This window comes from Chlamydomonas reinhardtii, chromosome 13 (genome assembly GCF_000002595.2).
Source record: "Chlamydomonas reinhardtii strain CC-503 cw92 mt+ chromosome 13, whole genome shotgun sequence".
NCBI classification, from domain to species: Eukaryota; Viridiplantae; Chlorophyta; class Chlorophyceae; order Chlamydomonadales; family Chlamydomonadaceae; genus Chlamydomonas; species Chlamydomonas reinhardtii.
The window spans coordinates 4,880,271-4,895,124 of NC_057016.1; the positions used below are offsets into that span (position 1 = coordinate 4,880,271).

The 14,854-nt window shown below is 65.8% G+C and overlaps 1 protein-coding gene across 1 annotated transcript; it reads right to left on the reverse strand.

Moving 5' to 3' along the window:
- Positions 1 to 479: 479 nt before the first annotated feature.
- On the reverse strand, positions 480 to 14,815 carry CHLRE_13g605850v5 (uncharacterized protein). Its single transcript, XM_043069876.1, has 21 exons — positions 14,132 to 14,815; positions 13,384 to 14,034; positions 12,955 to 13,245; positions 12,607 to 12,857; positions 12,076 to 12,475; positions 11,081 to 11,947; positions 10,873 to 10,901; positions 10,394 to 10,787; positions 10,173 to 10,253; positions 9,866 to 10,061; positions 9,519 to 9,742; positions 9,312 to 9,410; positions 8,678 to 9,184; positions 7,827 to 8,570; positions 7,035 to 7,706; positions 5,707 to 6,903; positions 4,381 to 5,581; positions 4,098 to 4,228; positions 3,806 to 3,922; positions 3,313 to 3,600; positions 480 to 3,213 (listed from the first exon to the last, which is right to left on the reverse strand). The coding sequence occupies exons 1-21, from the start codon at positions 14,156 to 14,158 to the stop codon at positions 1,090 to 1,092; spliced, it is 10,491 nt and encodes a 3,496-aa protein (XP_042917851.1). The 5' UTR covers positions 14,159 to 14,815; the 3' UTR covers positions 480 to 1,089.
- Between the last annotated feature and the right edge of the window lie 39 nt (positions 14,816 to 14,854).

Here is a 14,854-nt window from a genome sequence, read left to right on the forward strand (position 1 = left end):
TTGGCGAGGTCCCGTAGGGTGCAGCTGACGCCCATACCCCAAGCAGATGGCAAGCAATTTGCAGCGGCAGAGCAGAAGTGTATGGCTGGTCGAACGCCGGAGTAACTGTACCGACAAGTTGCTGGCTGGCTGGAAGTTTGCTGATGCGCATTCCTCACGCTCCGGGCGCCCGGCCAGGCGATAGCACCACACAGACACACCGCAACGCCACACTCGCGATGCAGAGCCGCAGCGCACCTGCAGGTAGCTGACCGTGGCTTGCTGGACGTGTTCAATTGCCTGAACTGCAGGGAGCCAGGGACCTTGAAGGCCAGACTTTAAGCTGTGCAGCAGGCGAGGTACTCGGGTTCACTCACTTACGTGCAGGTGCGCGATGTAGCCATGAGAGTTCTGCACCGATTCACTGCCACTGGGAAGGGCAGACAAGCCATGGTGCTACGTGGCAAGGCAACGTACCTAAGCTGGGTTGGCCGGGGGGGGACAAGGGCTACGTGGCAAGACCGCACGCCTCGAATCCCGACCATGTCCGTTCCTTGCAAAGTACAATGGCAGGGGAAGTGCATGCGGATTCATGTGTTGAAGACTGCGAATAGTCAACGGCACCAACGCCCTCCCCGTGTCTGGTGTAGGTACTGTCTCGCCCCAACAGCGCAGGCGGACTGTGGCTATACGTTACACACCACATATTACCCTGTCCCATCACACCCAACAGCGCACGCCCGCATCTAAAAATTCAGCCGTCCTGGTGATACAGAGCACACAAAGATAAATAAGGCAAGCACACATACGGTACTACACCACTTGCTCCTCAGATACCCCCAACCAGGCACCCCTCCCCCCAACAGCCAGCTTGCATTGCAGCCCAGCGCGCGCTGTGTTTGGTTCTAGTAACCCCAACAGCCAATGAGTATTTACAACCCTGGCTCCCTGCTCCACTTCATCCAGGTGTGCCACACGTACTGCGAGATGTGTGCTGTACATGATGGAGCACACTATTCCTTTGCTCCTCCCTGCGTCATACAATTTAGGCACCGCCAACGGTTTGTCTCAGGGTTTGTCTGGGCTCAGAGCTGCCAATCCCTTAGCTCTTCATTTCTTGCCCTTTCCGAAGCCCCTGTCCTGCGGCCGGTTCGGCCCCGCCCCCTTACGCCGCAACCTCCTGCTTCTAGTGCTGTCGTCATCCCTGTCGTCCAGCCACGCACGCTCAGCGCCCTCGTCCGTTCGGTCCTCCTTAGCATCATCAGCGCGGCCCTCAGCAGGCCCGGGCGCCGCTTGGTGCGCCGGTGCATCCCGGTCCTTGTGCGCCTGGGCCGTCTCCTGCACTCCTCCACGTGTCCCAGGACCACCGCCGCCGCCGCCGCTGGCATCGCCAGATGATGGCCGACTGGGGGCCCGCCGCACCACTGACCGCGCCGCTTTGCCCAGATACGAGCCGAGCGCGCCGCCCACCCAGGCTGCGGCATCTAGCACAGCCTTGCCCACATCCCCGGCATCCTGAGCAGCCTGCTGGCCCGCCCCCATTCCCGGGGGCCGCCTACGGCCACCCGCGGCGCCAGGGGCTCTCGCCCCCTGCTCCGGCACCTGGTAGCCCATTGTCTCCAGGCGGCGCTTGAAGTCGGCGGTGACCTCGAAGGGGTTGACTTGGGCCGCGGGCGAGGAGGCGGAAGCGGAGGAGGGGTTTGCGTCAGCAGGCACTTGCGTCGTGCCCGTGTCGTCACCACCCGCCGTCGCCTCACTCGCATGCGTGGCGTTGGCGGAATCTGCAGCCACGATGAGGGCCACTGCGCCGGGGGCCCCAGGTTGGCGCTCCGCTGCCGCAGGCGCTCCCCCACTCGCCGGCGCATGCAAGCTCTGCAGCCCGCTGGCTCCTCTGCCTGCCGTTGCCTCGACCTCGGCCTCCACGTCCGCCGCCATATCCACCTCCGCAGCCCCGAAATCGCCTTCGTCCTCGTCCCACTCCTGCAGGAACGTCCCGGTAGTGGCTGCGGCATTGGCTCCCGGCTCTCCCTCAGCCACCACGTCCGGCGCGATGGACGACAGCATGTCAGACGCCATGCGCTTCAGCGCACCGCCCCAGCGGCCGCGGCCGAGGCTGGCGCTTACGGCTTGCGCCCCGCTGCCTGGTCCAGCCTCCAGGGCGGCGACCGATTGATTGATCCGCGCCGCTGCTGTTGCCTCAGCGTCTGCTGCAGCCAACTCGGCTTTGGCGCGCTCCTGCGCCTTGTCCAGTGCCACAGCAAAATGCAGCAGCCGCGCCCAGCGGCCCTCGCCAAAGCCCTCAAAGCCCGGGGACGCCTCCAGCGCGGCGTACACCACAGCCTGACGCTCCGTTGCCACCATCATGCGCGTCAGCCGGCGCAGAAGCCCGAAGCTGGGCACTATCGACCGCACGTAGGCCTCCCGCGCCGCGTCCGCCGCGGGGTCGCCACCCGGCTGGCCGTGGCGGCGGCCCGGCGGCAGCCGAAGGTGCGTGGGCAGGGTCACGTCCGGAGCAAAGAGTTGGATCACGTCGTCATGGGCAGGGCGTGCTTCTGGGCGCGACCTGCCCGCCCAGATACCGCGGCCGCCAGTTCGCGGCTGTGCGGCCGGCACTGCTGCAGCGAAACCAGCACCGCCCGCCTCACCCATCAGCTCGGTAGTGACTCCCTCACCGTCCTTGCGAGCGGCTGCCTCGCTGCCTGTGTCGGCGCTGGCAAAGTGCCCACCGGCAGTAATGTCATTGCTGCTGCCGCTCTCTCTGGATGCGGCGTGCAAGCCCTGCGTCGCCCAGGCCTGCAAGTCCTCGTCAGAGATCTCGTTGTACAACATCGCGAGCATGGACTGCTCACTTAGGTCGGCTGGGCTGTACAGCTCGGTGACATCATCCCACAACTCCAAGCCCGCCGGCCGCGGCTGCTCCTCCGCTCCCGCCCGTGCGTACCGCGCCAGTACGGGCGCCAGGAAGTGCTCAATCGGCAGGCGGTCGCTGTAGAAGTCGTAGCCCTCCCCATCGTCGCCGTCCTCCTCCGCTTTCTCCTCTGTGTCCGCCGCCTGGCCATCGTCGCCGTCTGCTGCAGCGTCGGACCCCACGCGGTAAGCGGGCAAGACTCGGCTGGAGGGGTTGAAGAACACGGCGGGCTCTAGCGCGCCCAGCATCGCCTCCAGGTGCTCGTGCGGCGGCAGGTCGGTGCGGCCGGCCAGCAGGTTGAGCGACGTGATGTAGGCCAGGTACAGCTGCGAGTACGGCCAAGGAAGGAAAGGAAGGGGCTCAGTCTCAGGGTCTCCGGTCACTGCCGCAGCACGGGTAAGGCCACCACAGCGCACTCGACGGACCTGTTGAGCCTCTGCAGCCAAGAGGCTGTACGGCACCTCGTCTTGCGCGCCCGGTCCACGAATCACCACAGCCCCGTACAGCAGCCCCAGCTGCCGTGCCGACAGCAGGTCCGGGTCGCCCTCCGGCAGCCGCAGCCCTGCCACCAGGCGGCCCGCCGGCGGCTGGGCGCAGCCCGGCGGCCACCAGTAGGCGGCGGCGGCGGCGCCGCCAGCAGTGCTGCTGGAGCTGCTGCTGGTGCTGCCGGGGTGGTTGGCGGCGGACTGCTCCTGCAGGAGCTGCTCCATGCGCTGCATGTCGGAGGTAGGGCACAGGGTTAAGGGATCGCGATAAAGGACCCCAACCTATGCCCATGCCCAAGGGATCCAAGGCGGCTGCAGGAGAATAACCAAAACGTCAGGGAAGGGAGAGGCTGTGGTGTACCGCGCCGCAGGGAACTGCAGGGCGTACGAGCAACACCTGCCTCACCCCGCTGCTCCGTCTAGCTGCACGAACCTGTTGGTGGCGATCCAGGACCGGCTGCATGGCAGCCAGCAGCAGCCGCGCGTCTGTGTCCTGGATGAGGTACGGCCCCCGCCGGCTGATGTAGCTCAACAGGATGGTGAACTCGCCCTGCGGAGGAGCACACAGCGCATGAAACATGGCCGACATGGGTCATCAGCGCGCAGCGCCACCACGTCCACGCCCAACTGTGTCCAGTCAGTCAAGCTGCCGGCGCCTACCCCGAGCCCCGGCTTCCACATCGCTCGGCAGCATTGTCAGCAAGGAAGCGGGGTACGCCGCGCACCTCCTGCACATCGAACCGCTGCTGGTCCCGCGCGGCGTCCATTGGGTCCTCAGGTTTGGGCACGGTGCCATGCCGGACATGCATCTTGCGCATCACGATGGCGAAGGCGCGCTTGTTCAGGCACTCGCCGGCTGCAGGCATAAGGGGAATAGCGGGGATGCACATGTCAGAGTTTGGCACCTGTCGAACCACAGACTCCAGACATGCCTCAGCTGCAGCCAGGAGTCCTAACAATCAGCAGCCCCGGCCACAGCCTAATCATCCCTGCAGCCCGCCTCCTCACCCAGTGCCAGCAACGCCTCCAGTAGCCGCCACACCGAGGCAGGCTCCTCTCGGATCTCCCGCATCGCCTTGGGTTTCTCGATCAGCGCCCGCCGCCCCGCCCAATTGAAGGCTCCGTATAGCAGGTAGGAGCCCGCCGTGCCCTCCAGGTGCGGCAGCAGCTCCGCCAGCGCGCCCATCCAGGCCGCCGCAGCGGCCACCCCCAGCCTCTGCTGCCGGCTGGTGCGGCGCAGGCTCTGGGTGATGTCCAGCGCAAGGCAGCTGAGGGGCCCCTCGCCTCGGCCTGCAGCACGTGCGCTCTGCGCCCCCCGCAGCGACAGCGCCTCGAGCGTGTTCCCATCGCCATAGTCGCGCAGCGACAGCGCCAGCGGCTCCCGCGGCGCCGCCATCGCCAGGGCCTGCAGCAGCTGCACCTCCCGCCCGGCCCAGTCGCGGTCCGCGAGCAGCGCGCGCTGCAGCAGCACACCGCTGGCGCCGCAGCGGTGCAGCTGCACCGCCAGGCCCACCGGCGTGCGGGCGAACCAGGCCGTGCTGCCCACCTGCAGCTTGGCGCTGATGGCCTGCGCGACCGCCTCCGTCATGGGCAGTTGTGACCCAGCTTCTGGTGCCTGCCCCTCGTGCTGCTGCTGCTGGGCTGGGAGGAAGCGTGTGAGGGCGGCCTCAAGGCGCGTGATCGGCAGCCGCTCGACCACCTCCGCAGCTGACATCAGCCGCAGCAGCACGGCGGCTGCGGCTTGTGGGATGCGCGCCGCTGCATATTCGCCCGCAGCACCACCGGCTGCAGGTGGGCAGAGGCGGATGATGGCAGACGCCAGGGCAGCCAGCTGGTCCGGCGGGAGGCTGCGCGCATCGAGGCGCGACACCACTGAAGCCGCCCGGCTGTTTGCCACCTGTGCAGCAATCGGCTGCTGCGGCGCCTGCTGCAGCAGCACCGCCACGCTGCCCACCATCAGCGCCGCCACCTCACAGGCTGACGCAATAGCCCCGTCTGCGCCCAGTGGCGGCTCAGTGTTGGTGACGGCGTTCAATGCGGCCTGCAGCGCCGACGCTAGCACTGCCCTGCCCAGGCGCTCGCGCGTCGCCAGCGCCCACACCTCCGCCTCCGCCTCCGGCACCAGCGCCTGCAGTAGCGGCAGCGCCGCCTCCAGGGCACTCGCGCAACTGCTCTCGACCGCCGTGGCGTTGAGCAGCGTTACAGTGAACTGCGGGAGTCAGATGAAGAGGACGACCTTGGTGGTGTGGATTTGGAACCAACGGCGACGAGCAATGCAACACAAGCAAGTTGCACGATCCGGCACAATTGTGTTCTTGCACACAGGACTCGTACCTGTACCGCCTCTGATGGGGGCATGATGAAGCCGCCCGCCGCCTGGGCCCCGGTCTGCGCCACTGCCAAGACCCGTTGGCACACGGCTGCCGCGGCTTCCACGGGTAGCCCGGTCCAGCTGGCATCGCTTTCGTTCTCACTGCCACTGCTGTCGCCGGTACTGCTGCCCGAGCCTGTCACTGGCCAACCCTCAACGCGCCTTAGGAAGGCCCACAGGTCCGCCAAAAGCAGTGTCACGTCTGCTCCTGCTGCTGTTCCAACTGAACCAGACAGCGCCGGCAGGGCCGCCTTCGCCAGCACAGCGGCATACTCTCGCGGCCGCTGCTGGTCAGGCGGCAGGCAGTAGGCCACCGCTAGGAAGGCGACTGCAGGTGTGACCCCATCCGCGTCAGCGCTTGCGCGTTTTGATAGGAGCACCCGCTGGCATGAGACTGCCAGCCTATCGAGCCACACCTCCAGGAACCAGCCGGCAACGGGCACCGATGACCCTGCCCGTGTGGGCAGTCGCTCCAGCGGGCCATTGCCGGTCGCGCTGTCACCGCTACCGCGCAGGGCCTCAGCTCGCAGCACTACTAGCTGCGCCAGCTGCCGGGGCTGAAGTGCCGCCGCCCCTGCCTGCTCCGGCCCCAGCGCCCCGAACGCAGTGCTCCACACGCTTGCCGGCAGCAGGTGCGCGCAGCCCACAGAGCGCGCCACCCACAGCAGCTGCAGAGCACGCACCCCCGCCAGGCCCTTACCCAAGGACCTTTTTGCCGCCAGACCCGAGCCTGCACGCGTCAGCAGCAGCTTCATCCAGGTGGCCAGCTCGTCCGGCAGTGAGGCGCTAGAAGGCGCCGCGCCGCCGCCGCTGGCACTGTCCCGCCCCTCCCTGCTGCCGCCGCCGTGCATCAGTAGACCATAGCAGGCGGCAGCCAAATCAACTGCCGTCTGCAGGTCTGCCTCTGCCGTCGCGGCACTGCGGTTGCTGCTGCTGCCTCGCTGCGCCTTCGACCAGGCCTTCTCCACCTCCTCATCTTGAGCCCGCCGCAGCAGCTCGGCCCGCACAGTTGACCACCACAGCGTCCGCCGGCCGCGGGCTGCCTCCTCCGCCAGCTGGGGCGCGGCCTGGGTCGTGTAGGTGCACATGAGCGCCAGCTGCCGCAGGCTGGCGGCGGTCAGCACCGCCGGCGACTGCTCCAGAAGGCCGAGGCGAAGAGTCTGTGAAGCAAGACAACAACGTTTTGACATGATGGCACCCAGCACGAAGCAGGTGCGGGCTTGCCGCCTAGCTAGTAATGCACATGACCGTCAAGCAGCAAGCAACATTGATTAACAGCTCTGAACCGCACCCTCAGAGTTTCCAGTGGCGGCACCCAGGGCAGCACCGGCAGCAGCACGCCCTCCAAGCCCTCCTCCACGTCCTGCCACACAGCCGTCATCCGCTCCCTGCCCTCCGCCGACAGCGACCGGGCTCCTGCGCCCGAGCCGGCGCTTGCAGCTGCTGGGCCATCTGCTGACGCGCCTTCCGTCGTGTTGGCTGAGATGGGCCCCTTTGCAGTGAGGGCGCGCCTGGTGCGCCTTGCAGCCATGTTGAGGAGTGTTGAGGCGAAGACACCTAGCTCCGCAGGCGACAGGCGAATGCCCGCCTCCAGGGCTGCTCGCAGCAGGCTGACCCAAGCTGGGAAGGATGTGGCCCCGTGGCGGCCGCTTACTGACCGGGACAGGTCCTGAACGGACAGCCGCACGAACTCGACAACATTGCTCCTGGCCGCCTCCTGCGCCAGGGTCTGCTCATCTGCCGCTGTGACGCCACCGCTGTGCTGCTGCAATGGTGTGCTGCTGCCGGCACCGGACTTGACCAGGCGGGTAATGGCTCCATCGGTGCGTCCACCAAGCACACGCGTGGCTAAGCGCAGCAGGCTCTCGAGCATGGCCGGCGTAGGCAGCAGCGCGGGATTGCCGCCGCCACGGCTGCCACCAGCTATGGTCGCCTCCTCAGCCTTCCGGCTCGCGAGCAGACTCTGAAGGTCAACAGCGGTGCCGTTGTGAGCAATGCACAAAACGCACTGGGCGGCGCACACACAAGAAGACATGCAAATTCCAGTGCAACAAGACCTATCAGTCAGCGTTCTCTGTCTTACCGCGCAGGTCTCGGCCAGCCAGTCTGCCTCCAGCCGCGCCCGGAAGTCCGCGACGGCGCCCGCGCTTGCTGCCTTGGAGTTGCCACGACCCGCCTTGCTGGGTCCGCTGCCTGCGGCCGCCTGCTGCCCCTGGCTCAGAGGCGGCCGCGACAGCTCAAAGCTTGTCACTGCGCTCACCACAAGCAGCTGCTGCGCGCGCGAGTAGCGCGGCATGGGGTTGCTCTTGCGAGCTTCGGATACGAACGCTACATGCGCGCGGCCCCACGCCTCCTGCGCTGCAGTCGACAGTGGCGCAACCACCGGGACACCGGTTGCCGCTTGCCGCAGCCGCCAGGCAGCCGGATCCACATCGGCGGCCTCTGCGGTGTGCGCCCGCTCCTCCTCCGCCTCATCATCGTCTCCAACGCCTCTGAGCCGCAACTCCGCCGCTGCCTGAGCCGCCAGCGCATTCTGCCGCAGCGCGTGGGCCCCACCCAGCAGCAGCCCGAGCGCGTGTGGCTCGAACCTGTCTGCGCCATGCTTGTCCGTACATGTGAGCAGGATGTCGAGGAATGAAGAAGGCGGGGCAGCGCCAAGCAGCGCCAGGCCCTCCGCGCCATACGCCAGCCCAATGGAGGACAGCTTCGGTAGCAGGGCCTGCAGCACTGCAGTGTAGCTCGAAAGCCACTGCACGGGCGGCCGCATGCCCAGAATCGCCATCTGCTTAACAGCTGCCACCAGAGCATCTGGTACTGACGCGAGTGCCTGCGGTCAGGGCAGCAAAGCAACATTGGCATGTGCGTAAACTACATACGTGGCTTGTACACCTGCACCGACAAGAAACCGGAACTGCACGTGTTATCTCGGCTTACCGGCAGAGCAGGCTCCTGCAGCACTGCCACAGCCAGCTGCTGCAGCAGCCGGCCGCGGGCTTTGAGCTCATCCCCGAGTGCCCCACGCCGCCCCGTCGCCGGCGCTGATCCTCCTGCTGCCATGGGCCCTGCTGCTGCGGTTGCCGGTGCGGGCTCGCTTGCCACCCTGTCCATGCCCGTCACACTGTTCAGCAGCTCCACCACCTCCTCCGCCTTCGCCGGCCGCTCGGCCAGCCGCGCCGCAGCTGCGCCGTAGAGCTGTGCCAGCGTGTCGTGCGAGGGGCGGTATTGAAGAGCAGCAAAGCCCTCTAGCAGCCACGCGAAACTTAGCACCCGCGTGCCGTCTAGCTTCCGCTCAGCTGCCACCGCCAGCTTCGCCAGCAGGCGACGGGTGGCTTGCTCTGACGCATCACGCGGGTCGACGTCGCAACCGTTGTTCCGGGCAGGGTCCTCAACAACACTGTCGGCGCTCACGGGCACTCGCCACCGCGCTTCAACGAGGAGTCCCTACACACGGGCACATTACAGCGAGCAAACCATAGCATTTTAGGATATATCCAGAAGCAACTGCGGCAAATATGCAGGGTACGTTACAGGTTTCACACGCCAAACAGTTATGCGCCATGCCCCTCACCTTGACTGCTGCTGCAACATCGGATGCGTTCGGGTCTTGCGATGCAAGTCGCTCCACCGCTGGCAGCAGCAGCGGCGCGACACCAGGAGCCACCTTGTCCTGCCAAGCACAGCGCAAGGGGCCATCAGGAAGACGGATAGGCGCAAGACAACCCGCAAGCATAGGCAGCCCCGGCATCTACGACCATCAGTACAGACCACGGCTTACTGCGATGGAGTCGGCCGGCATACACTGCATCTTGTCGCCCATCACGCGCAGCGCTCGTCCCACCGCCAGCAGCAGCTTGGAGCCCTCCCGCGGCTGCGACACCGGCAGCTGCAGAGCTCGCTCCATCAGGCCCTCCATCACCTTCCTCAGCTGCGGCACCAGCGCCCAGCTCTTGTTGTAGGCGTAGGAGTTGATCAGCGAGGTGGCCTTGTCCACAGTGATACCTGGGTGCAAGGTTCGTGCAGGAGCGCAATTACGGTCAGGTTGGGATAGTCGAGGATGGTCTCAGTGCGACGTGGCAAATATGGATACACGTTCCAGATCCAGCACTCAACCCCAAGCCGCACCTTCGCACGCCTTGACCTCCATCCAGTCCCACAGTGCGAGGTAGAACATGTCCCCGTTGACAAAGCCTTGCCGGGTGGCCGCCAGCGGCAGAATGACGCCATCCAGCAGCCCCGCTCGCATCACGTCCGCGTTGACGTCGGCGTCAGAGGCCACCGCGGTAGGCACATACCCATAGCTGGCCTGGGCAGCCGTTGCCTGCAACCGCACACGTGGCATTGGGACGCGGATCAATTCCTATGCACACAGGCAAGGAAGGTAACCGCCAGTCGCCATTCTATGCATGTGTTGCAGGGCGCAATCACCTACCATAGCCCGCGGCGACAGCAACTTGATCTTGTCCAGCGGCAGAGACCGCAGAACCCGCTGTTCCACAATGCTCTCCAAAGCCTGTGTATATCATCAGCAGGAGGTGCATTTGGCTAGGAAGCATCCACCACCGGCACATCAGGCTGACGAAAGCGCACAACAGCAAGGGCAGACGCAGCAGCGCAGCCTGAACCGAAAGCCCGAAACGAAATGGCACTTACCCCAAGGTACGTCTCCGGAAAGGGCACGCTCCACGCGGCGCAGCTGCGCAGGAGCTCCAGAATGAGGTCCGAGGGCGCCGCAGCCAAGCCGCCTCCTCCTCCGCCACGCGATCCCAACCCGTCCACCATCACCATCAGGCGGCCAATAACCTCCGCACCTGACGGCGGAAAGCCTGCATCTGCTGCCGGCTGCGCAGTATCTGCCTTGCCTGCCTTGCCAGTCCTGGTAGGCTGGCTGCTTGCCGGCGGCTGCGCCTGCCAGGGCTTGGCAGGCGGGTTATAGTCCAGAGCCTCTAGCGCTTGCAGCAGCCGCACTGCGTCGGTGGGTGACAGCGACTCCAGGTGGGGGCGCAGGCGCTTGGTGAACTCGCCCACCTCCTCGCGCGCCGGCACGCTGCAGGTGCAATGTCAGGCGCATGCCCAAGTCAGGAGTACCCTTGCATAGGAGCGGGGGGAGGACTGCAAGGACAGCCGCGTACCTCTTCATGCGCCCCAGAGAGTACAGCACCTGTGGGAAGGAGGTTGGGGCAATCACAGGGACTTACAACCCATGTGGTTGCATCAAGTCCGTGCAAAGAGCACACGTGATGAGCGATGCCCTAGACTACCATCCCGCACTGACTCATTGGCATAGAAGTCGTCATGTTGTCCGCCAGGAGCACAAACGTAATGCCACCGCATCCTCACCGCCACAATCTGCTGCGGTGACGTGAAGTCCGACATGCGCGCCACCGCCACAGCACGCGCCAGCGCCCGCGTTTCCGTCGTGAGCATGCTGCCGAGCCGCCCGCTGACTGCCCACAGCAGGCCCGTAAGGACGCCAGACGCCAACGCGTAACTCAGCTGTGCCCCAGCGGTTGAGGGCAGCTCGAGAGCCGCCCCGGGATACTGTGGACCCTTCTGATCCAGGTGGGGGCGCTTGGCCGCAGGTGCGGCAGTGCTGGCTCCCGCGCTCGCCTCCGGCTCCTCTTGCCGCCGCTTCCAGCCCGACGCCGGCGTTGGCGCAGGGCCAGCCGCTGCTGGGCCGCCCACGGACCCGGCCCTGGCGTCGACAGCTGCTCCGGGCGGAGCACTGGCCACTGGCCCCAAAGCCGCGAGCTCCTGTTGCAGCGCCTCCACATCACGGCCGATGTCCTTCAGCCTGGCCTTCAAGCTGCCGGTGTCGTCCAGCTGCGGCTGCTGCGGCTGCGGCGGCTGACCTCCTGGGGCGCGGGCCCCGGACTCAAGAGGCGCAGCGTGAGCTGTGTTGGCGGCCGCAGCACCACGGCCGCGGCCGCCCCTAGCAAGTCGCCCACCGCGCCCTTGGCCGCGCCCTCCGCCGCGCGCAGCACCCGCATTGCGGTCTTGCTGCACGTCCGGCTGTATCCCTTTGGCGTCCGAGGCCGCCGGCCCTGAGGGTCCTGCTCGCCCGCCCTCGCCACCCTGGCCCTCTGGCCCGGCTGCGGTTGCGGCTGCGAGGAGCCTTCGCAGCTCCTCTGCGGCTTGCTGCCTTTCGCTCCTCAAGCGCCTCAGCTTCCGCATCAGCTGGCCCCGCTTCGCCATGGTCGTCGGGTCCTGTACATATGCAATGACACGCTCGTACTGGGATATCAGAGAATCCACAGTGGAGAACCTCCCAGACGGGTAACAAGCCATGTACCGTGCCGTTTACTCTAGGTTTACCTCATATACGAAGCTCCCACCTGCGTCCGCAGCGCCAGTGCTGACGCGCGGTCCAGCCACTCCACGCTCGGCGCGGGTCGCCCGGCCGGCACAGACGCCCATGCAATCAGCAGCTGCGCCAGGGAGGTCACGTCCAGCTGGCCAGCCGCCACCAGCCCGTCAGGCAGCGGGGGCTCCGTGCGGTCAGAGGCCGTGCCGCTGACACCAGCAGCCCCGCGCTCCTGCTGTGACGCACTGCTTCCGCGCCCAACGCGGCCGCCACCACCCCGTCCGCCACGGCCCCTAGGCTCCGCCCTTCCGTTGCCGCGCCCTTGAGCATGGTGACTTGTGCTGGTATTGTCATCACCACTCCTGCTGGTGCCCTGGCCGGCAACGCTGTGCTGCTCCGCATGCACGTCGGCGCTAACGATGTACGCCGGCCTGTCAACATGGTGCCAACACGAGGCAGCGTTCAATGAATAAGCGCTACTTGCGAAGCACCGTGCACTGCCCTTGCATGCCTTAACCTGCGCACAGCGACTCAAGCCCAGCAAACCCGCTAAGCAACGCACCCGGCGGCGGCCGACAGCAGGCGGTCCACGTGCCGCACATGCAGCTGCATCACCTCGGGCGGCACCTCCACGTCCCACATCACCGCCAGCTCCGCAGCTGCCGCCATTGCCGCCAGATCCGCACCATGCAGCCGAGCCGCCGCCGCCGCCTGGCCGCCCTCCTCTGCCGCGGGGAAGACGGCGCGGCGCAAGTAGGTTTGCACGGCTTCCCGTACGCGCCTTGTGGTAGATTCGACTTGTGGAGATGGTGCCTGTGGGATGGTGGACGCACAGGCGACTAGTAAGCTTGTGGTACATCGGGCAGGCAAGCCCAGAATGACCGCCCGTGCGAGTTGCGCAGCGGCGCACCTGCCGCACCTGCTGGGCCATCTGGGTCAGGCGCAACGCAACCCGGGCTGCATTACGCAACGCCGGTAGCGGCACTGGCCGCAATGCGTCTGCATCCGCGGCAGCTTGAGGGACGTCTGTCGCCATTGCCAGCAAGCGCAACGCCGCGTCGTCCGCCCGGAGCCCAGCCACCCGCCAGCCGCCCAGTGCGGGCAGCAGCACCTCCAGGGAATTCAGGGTGTCCGACAGCAGCGGCAAGGATAACACTCCACGGCGCGAGTGCACCTCGTTTATCATGCCGCGCACGGCTTCCTGTGTACGTGGGCCGCATTTGAGAGCCCATCGGGTTAGCGGAGCGCGAGGACGCAAACCGCCATCTGGGTTGTGCGTGCTGGTCCCACATCGGCACCCACAGGACAATTCATCCAGGCTCATAAAAACCGATCTCACCTGCAGCTCCTGCAGCTCGTCTCGCGACAAGGGCTTCCCACCACGGCCCAGCAACGCCACTGCCGGTGCTCCCACCACCGCCAGCGGAGCTGCCGCTGTGCCACCCAGCAATCGTGCCAGGGCCTTGAGGGCAGCGGTGCACAAAAATGCCTGCTCCGCAGAGGCATTCCTGGGCTGCTTAAGAAGCTGCAGCACGCTTTGCGCATCGGCCGCGGCCTCGAGGCGCTGGATAAGCAGGTCCGTGCTCAGCGGCGCCTGGTTGCCAGGACTCCTTGGCTGCGACGTGGAAGCCCCGGCCCCTGCCGTCTGCTTGCTGGACCGGCCAAGACCAGCTGCAGCCACGAGCGCCCGCGAGCGGCGGCCGTTTCTGACTGCTGGGCATGGCCAGAGCGGAGCGAACGCCGGGCTGGCGGGATCCGCGGTGTGCGTGTGGCGCGCTTCACCCTGTTGGTGCTGAGTAGGCGCAGCGCTATATCCTGCTGCAGCCCGTACAGCCAGGCCAGCAAGACTTTTGTCAAGCGGCCACAGCAGTCGGCCACTCTGGCTACTGAGTAATGGGGTTTGGGAGGGCAGCGTGCCAGGGGCGGGGCCGCTACTGGCAGCCACCGGGGGTGGCCGGAACGGGCTGCCGCTGAACTGACCCGGGCGACCCTGCAAAGCAAAGCGGCGTATGATCAAGGGGTGGCTATATATTTACAGCGCTATGAATGCAGAAGCCAAACCCGCTACGCAAGTCCCCTGTCCTCACCTGGTTATGCAAGCTGCATGCTGACATCGCCGTCAGGTCAACGCTCACACGGTTGCTCTCTATTCCATGTAATTTGTGGAGTTTACTGGAAACGTAGCTTGACTAACGGACCCTAGCTTAACCCGGAGACGCGCCCGAAAGTTCTGCTTCTCGACAACTGTTCTTCGCGTTTGCAGAAGCAAAATACATTCATGATTGCATCAGGCTGTATCAAGTATAACCTCGCTCCTGTGCCATAATCAATGGCTCAAGTCGATGCCAGGCACTCGTGGCGCAGCGTTCCCTCACTTGGCACACTTGGCACGCCTACCAGGCTACCACCTGCCGCTAATCCCAAATGTGCAGTAAGGCGCCACTCATCGGCACAGATGTCATTATGCACAGCACGTATGAAGTGCTTGCAACGGTCCACAATTGACCAACGGCCCACACCAATCCCTCGCGTTGGGCGTGCAGGGCTGCAGGCCGAGCTAGTGCGGACGGAATCCCCCCGTTGGGCCCCCCGTATACATTGCGGAGTGCGGCATTCTGTGAGTCAAACCCTCCAAGCACTCAGTGACTCGCGGTTTTACGTGCTTAGGGGTAACTAGGGGGTAACAAATGTCTGGCTAGGCGTGTGCAGACAGTCTCCCCTAGGCGTGTCCGCGTGTGTGCAGCAGAACTTGCAACTGCTTGCTGTACTATGTGGCGTTGTATTCGAGGGGAGAACAGGTGCGCTGAGCG

Coding starts and splice junctions, on each gene's coding strand:
- CHLRE_13g605850v5 (XM_043069876.1), bottom strand. CDS start 14,158: ATGTCAGCATGCAGCTTGCATAACCAG. Junction 10,254..10,393: donor TTCCGGAGACGTACCTTGGG/GTAAGTGCCATT, acceptor TGATATACACAG/GCTTTGGAGAGCATTGTGGA. Junction 4,229..4,380: donor GGAGGCGTTGCTGGCACTGG/GTGAGGAGGCGG, acceptor TTATGCCTGCAG/CCGGCGAGTGCCTGAACAAG.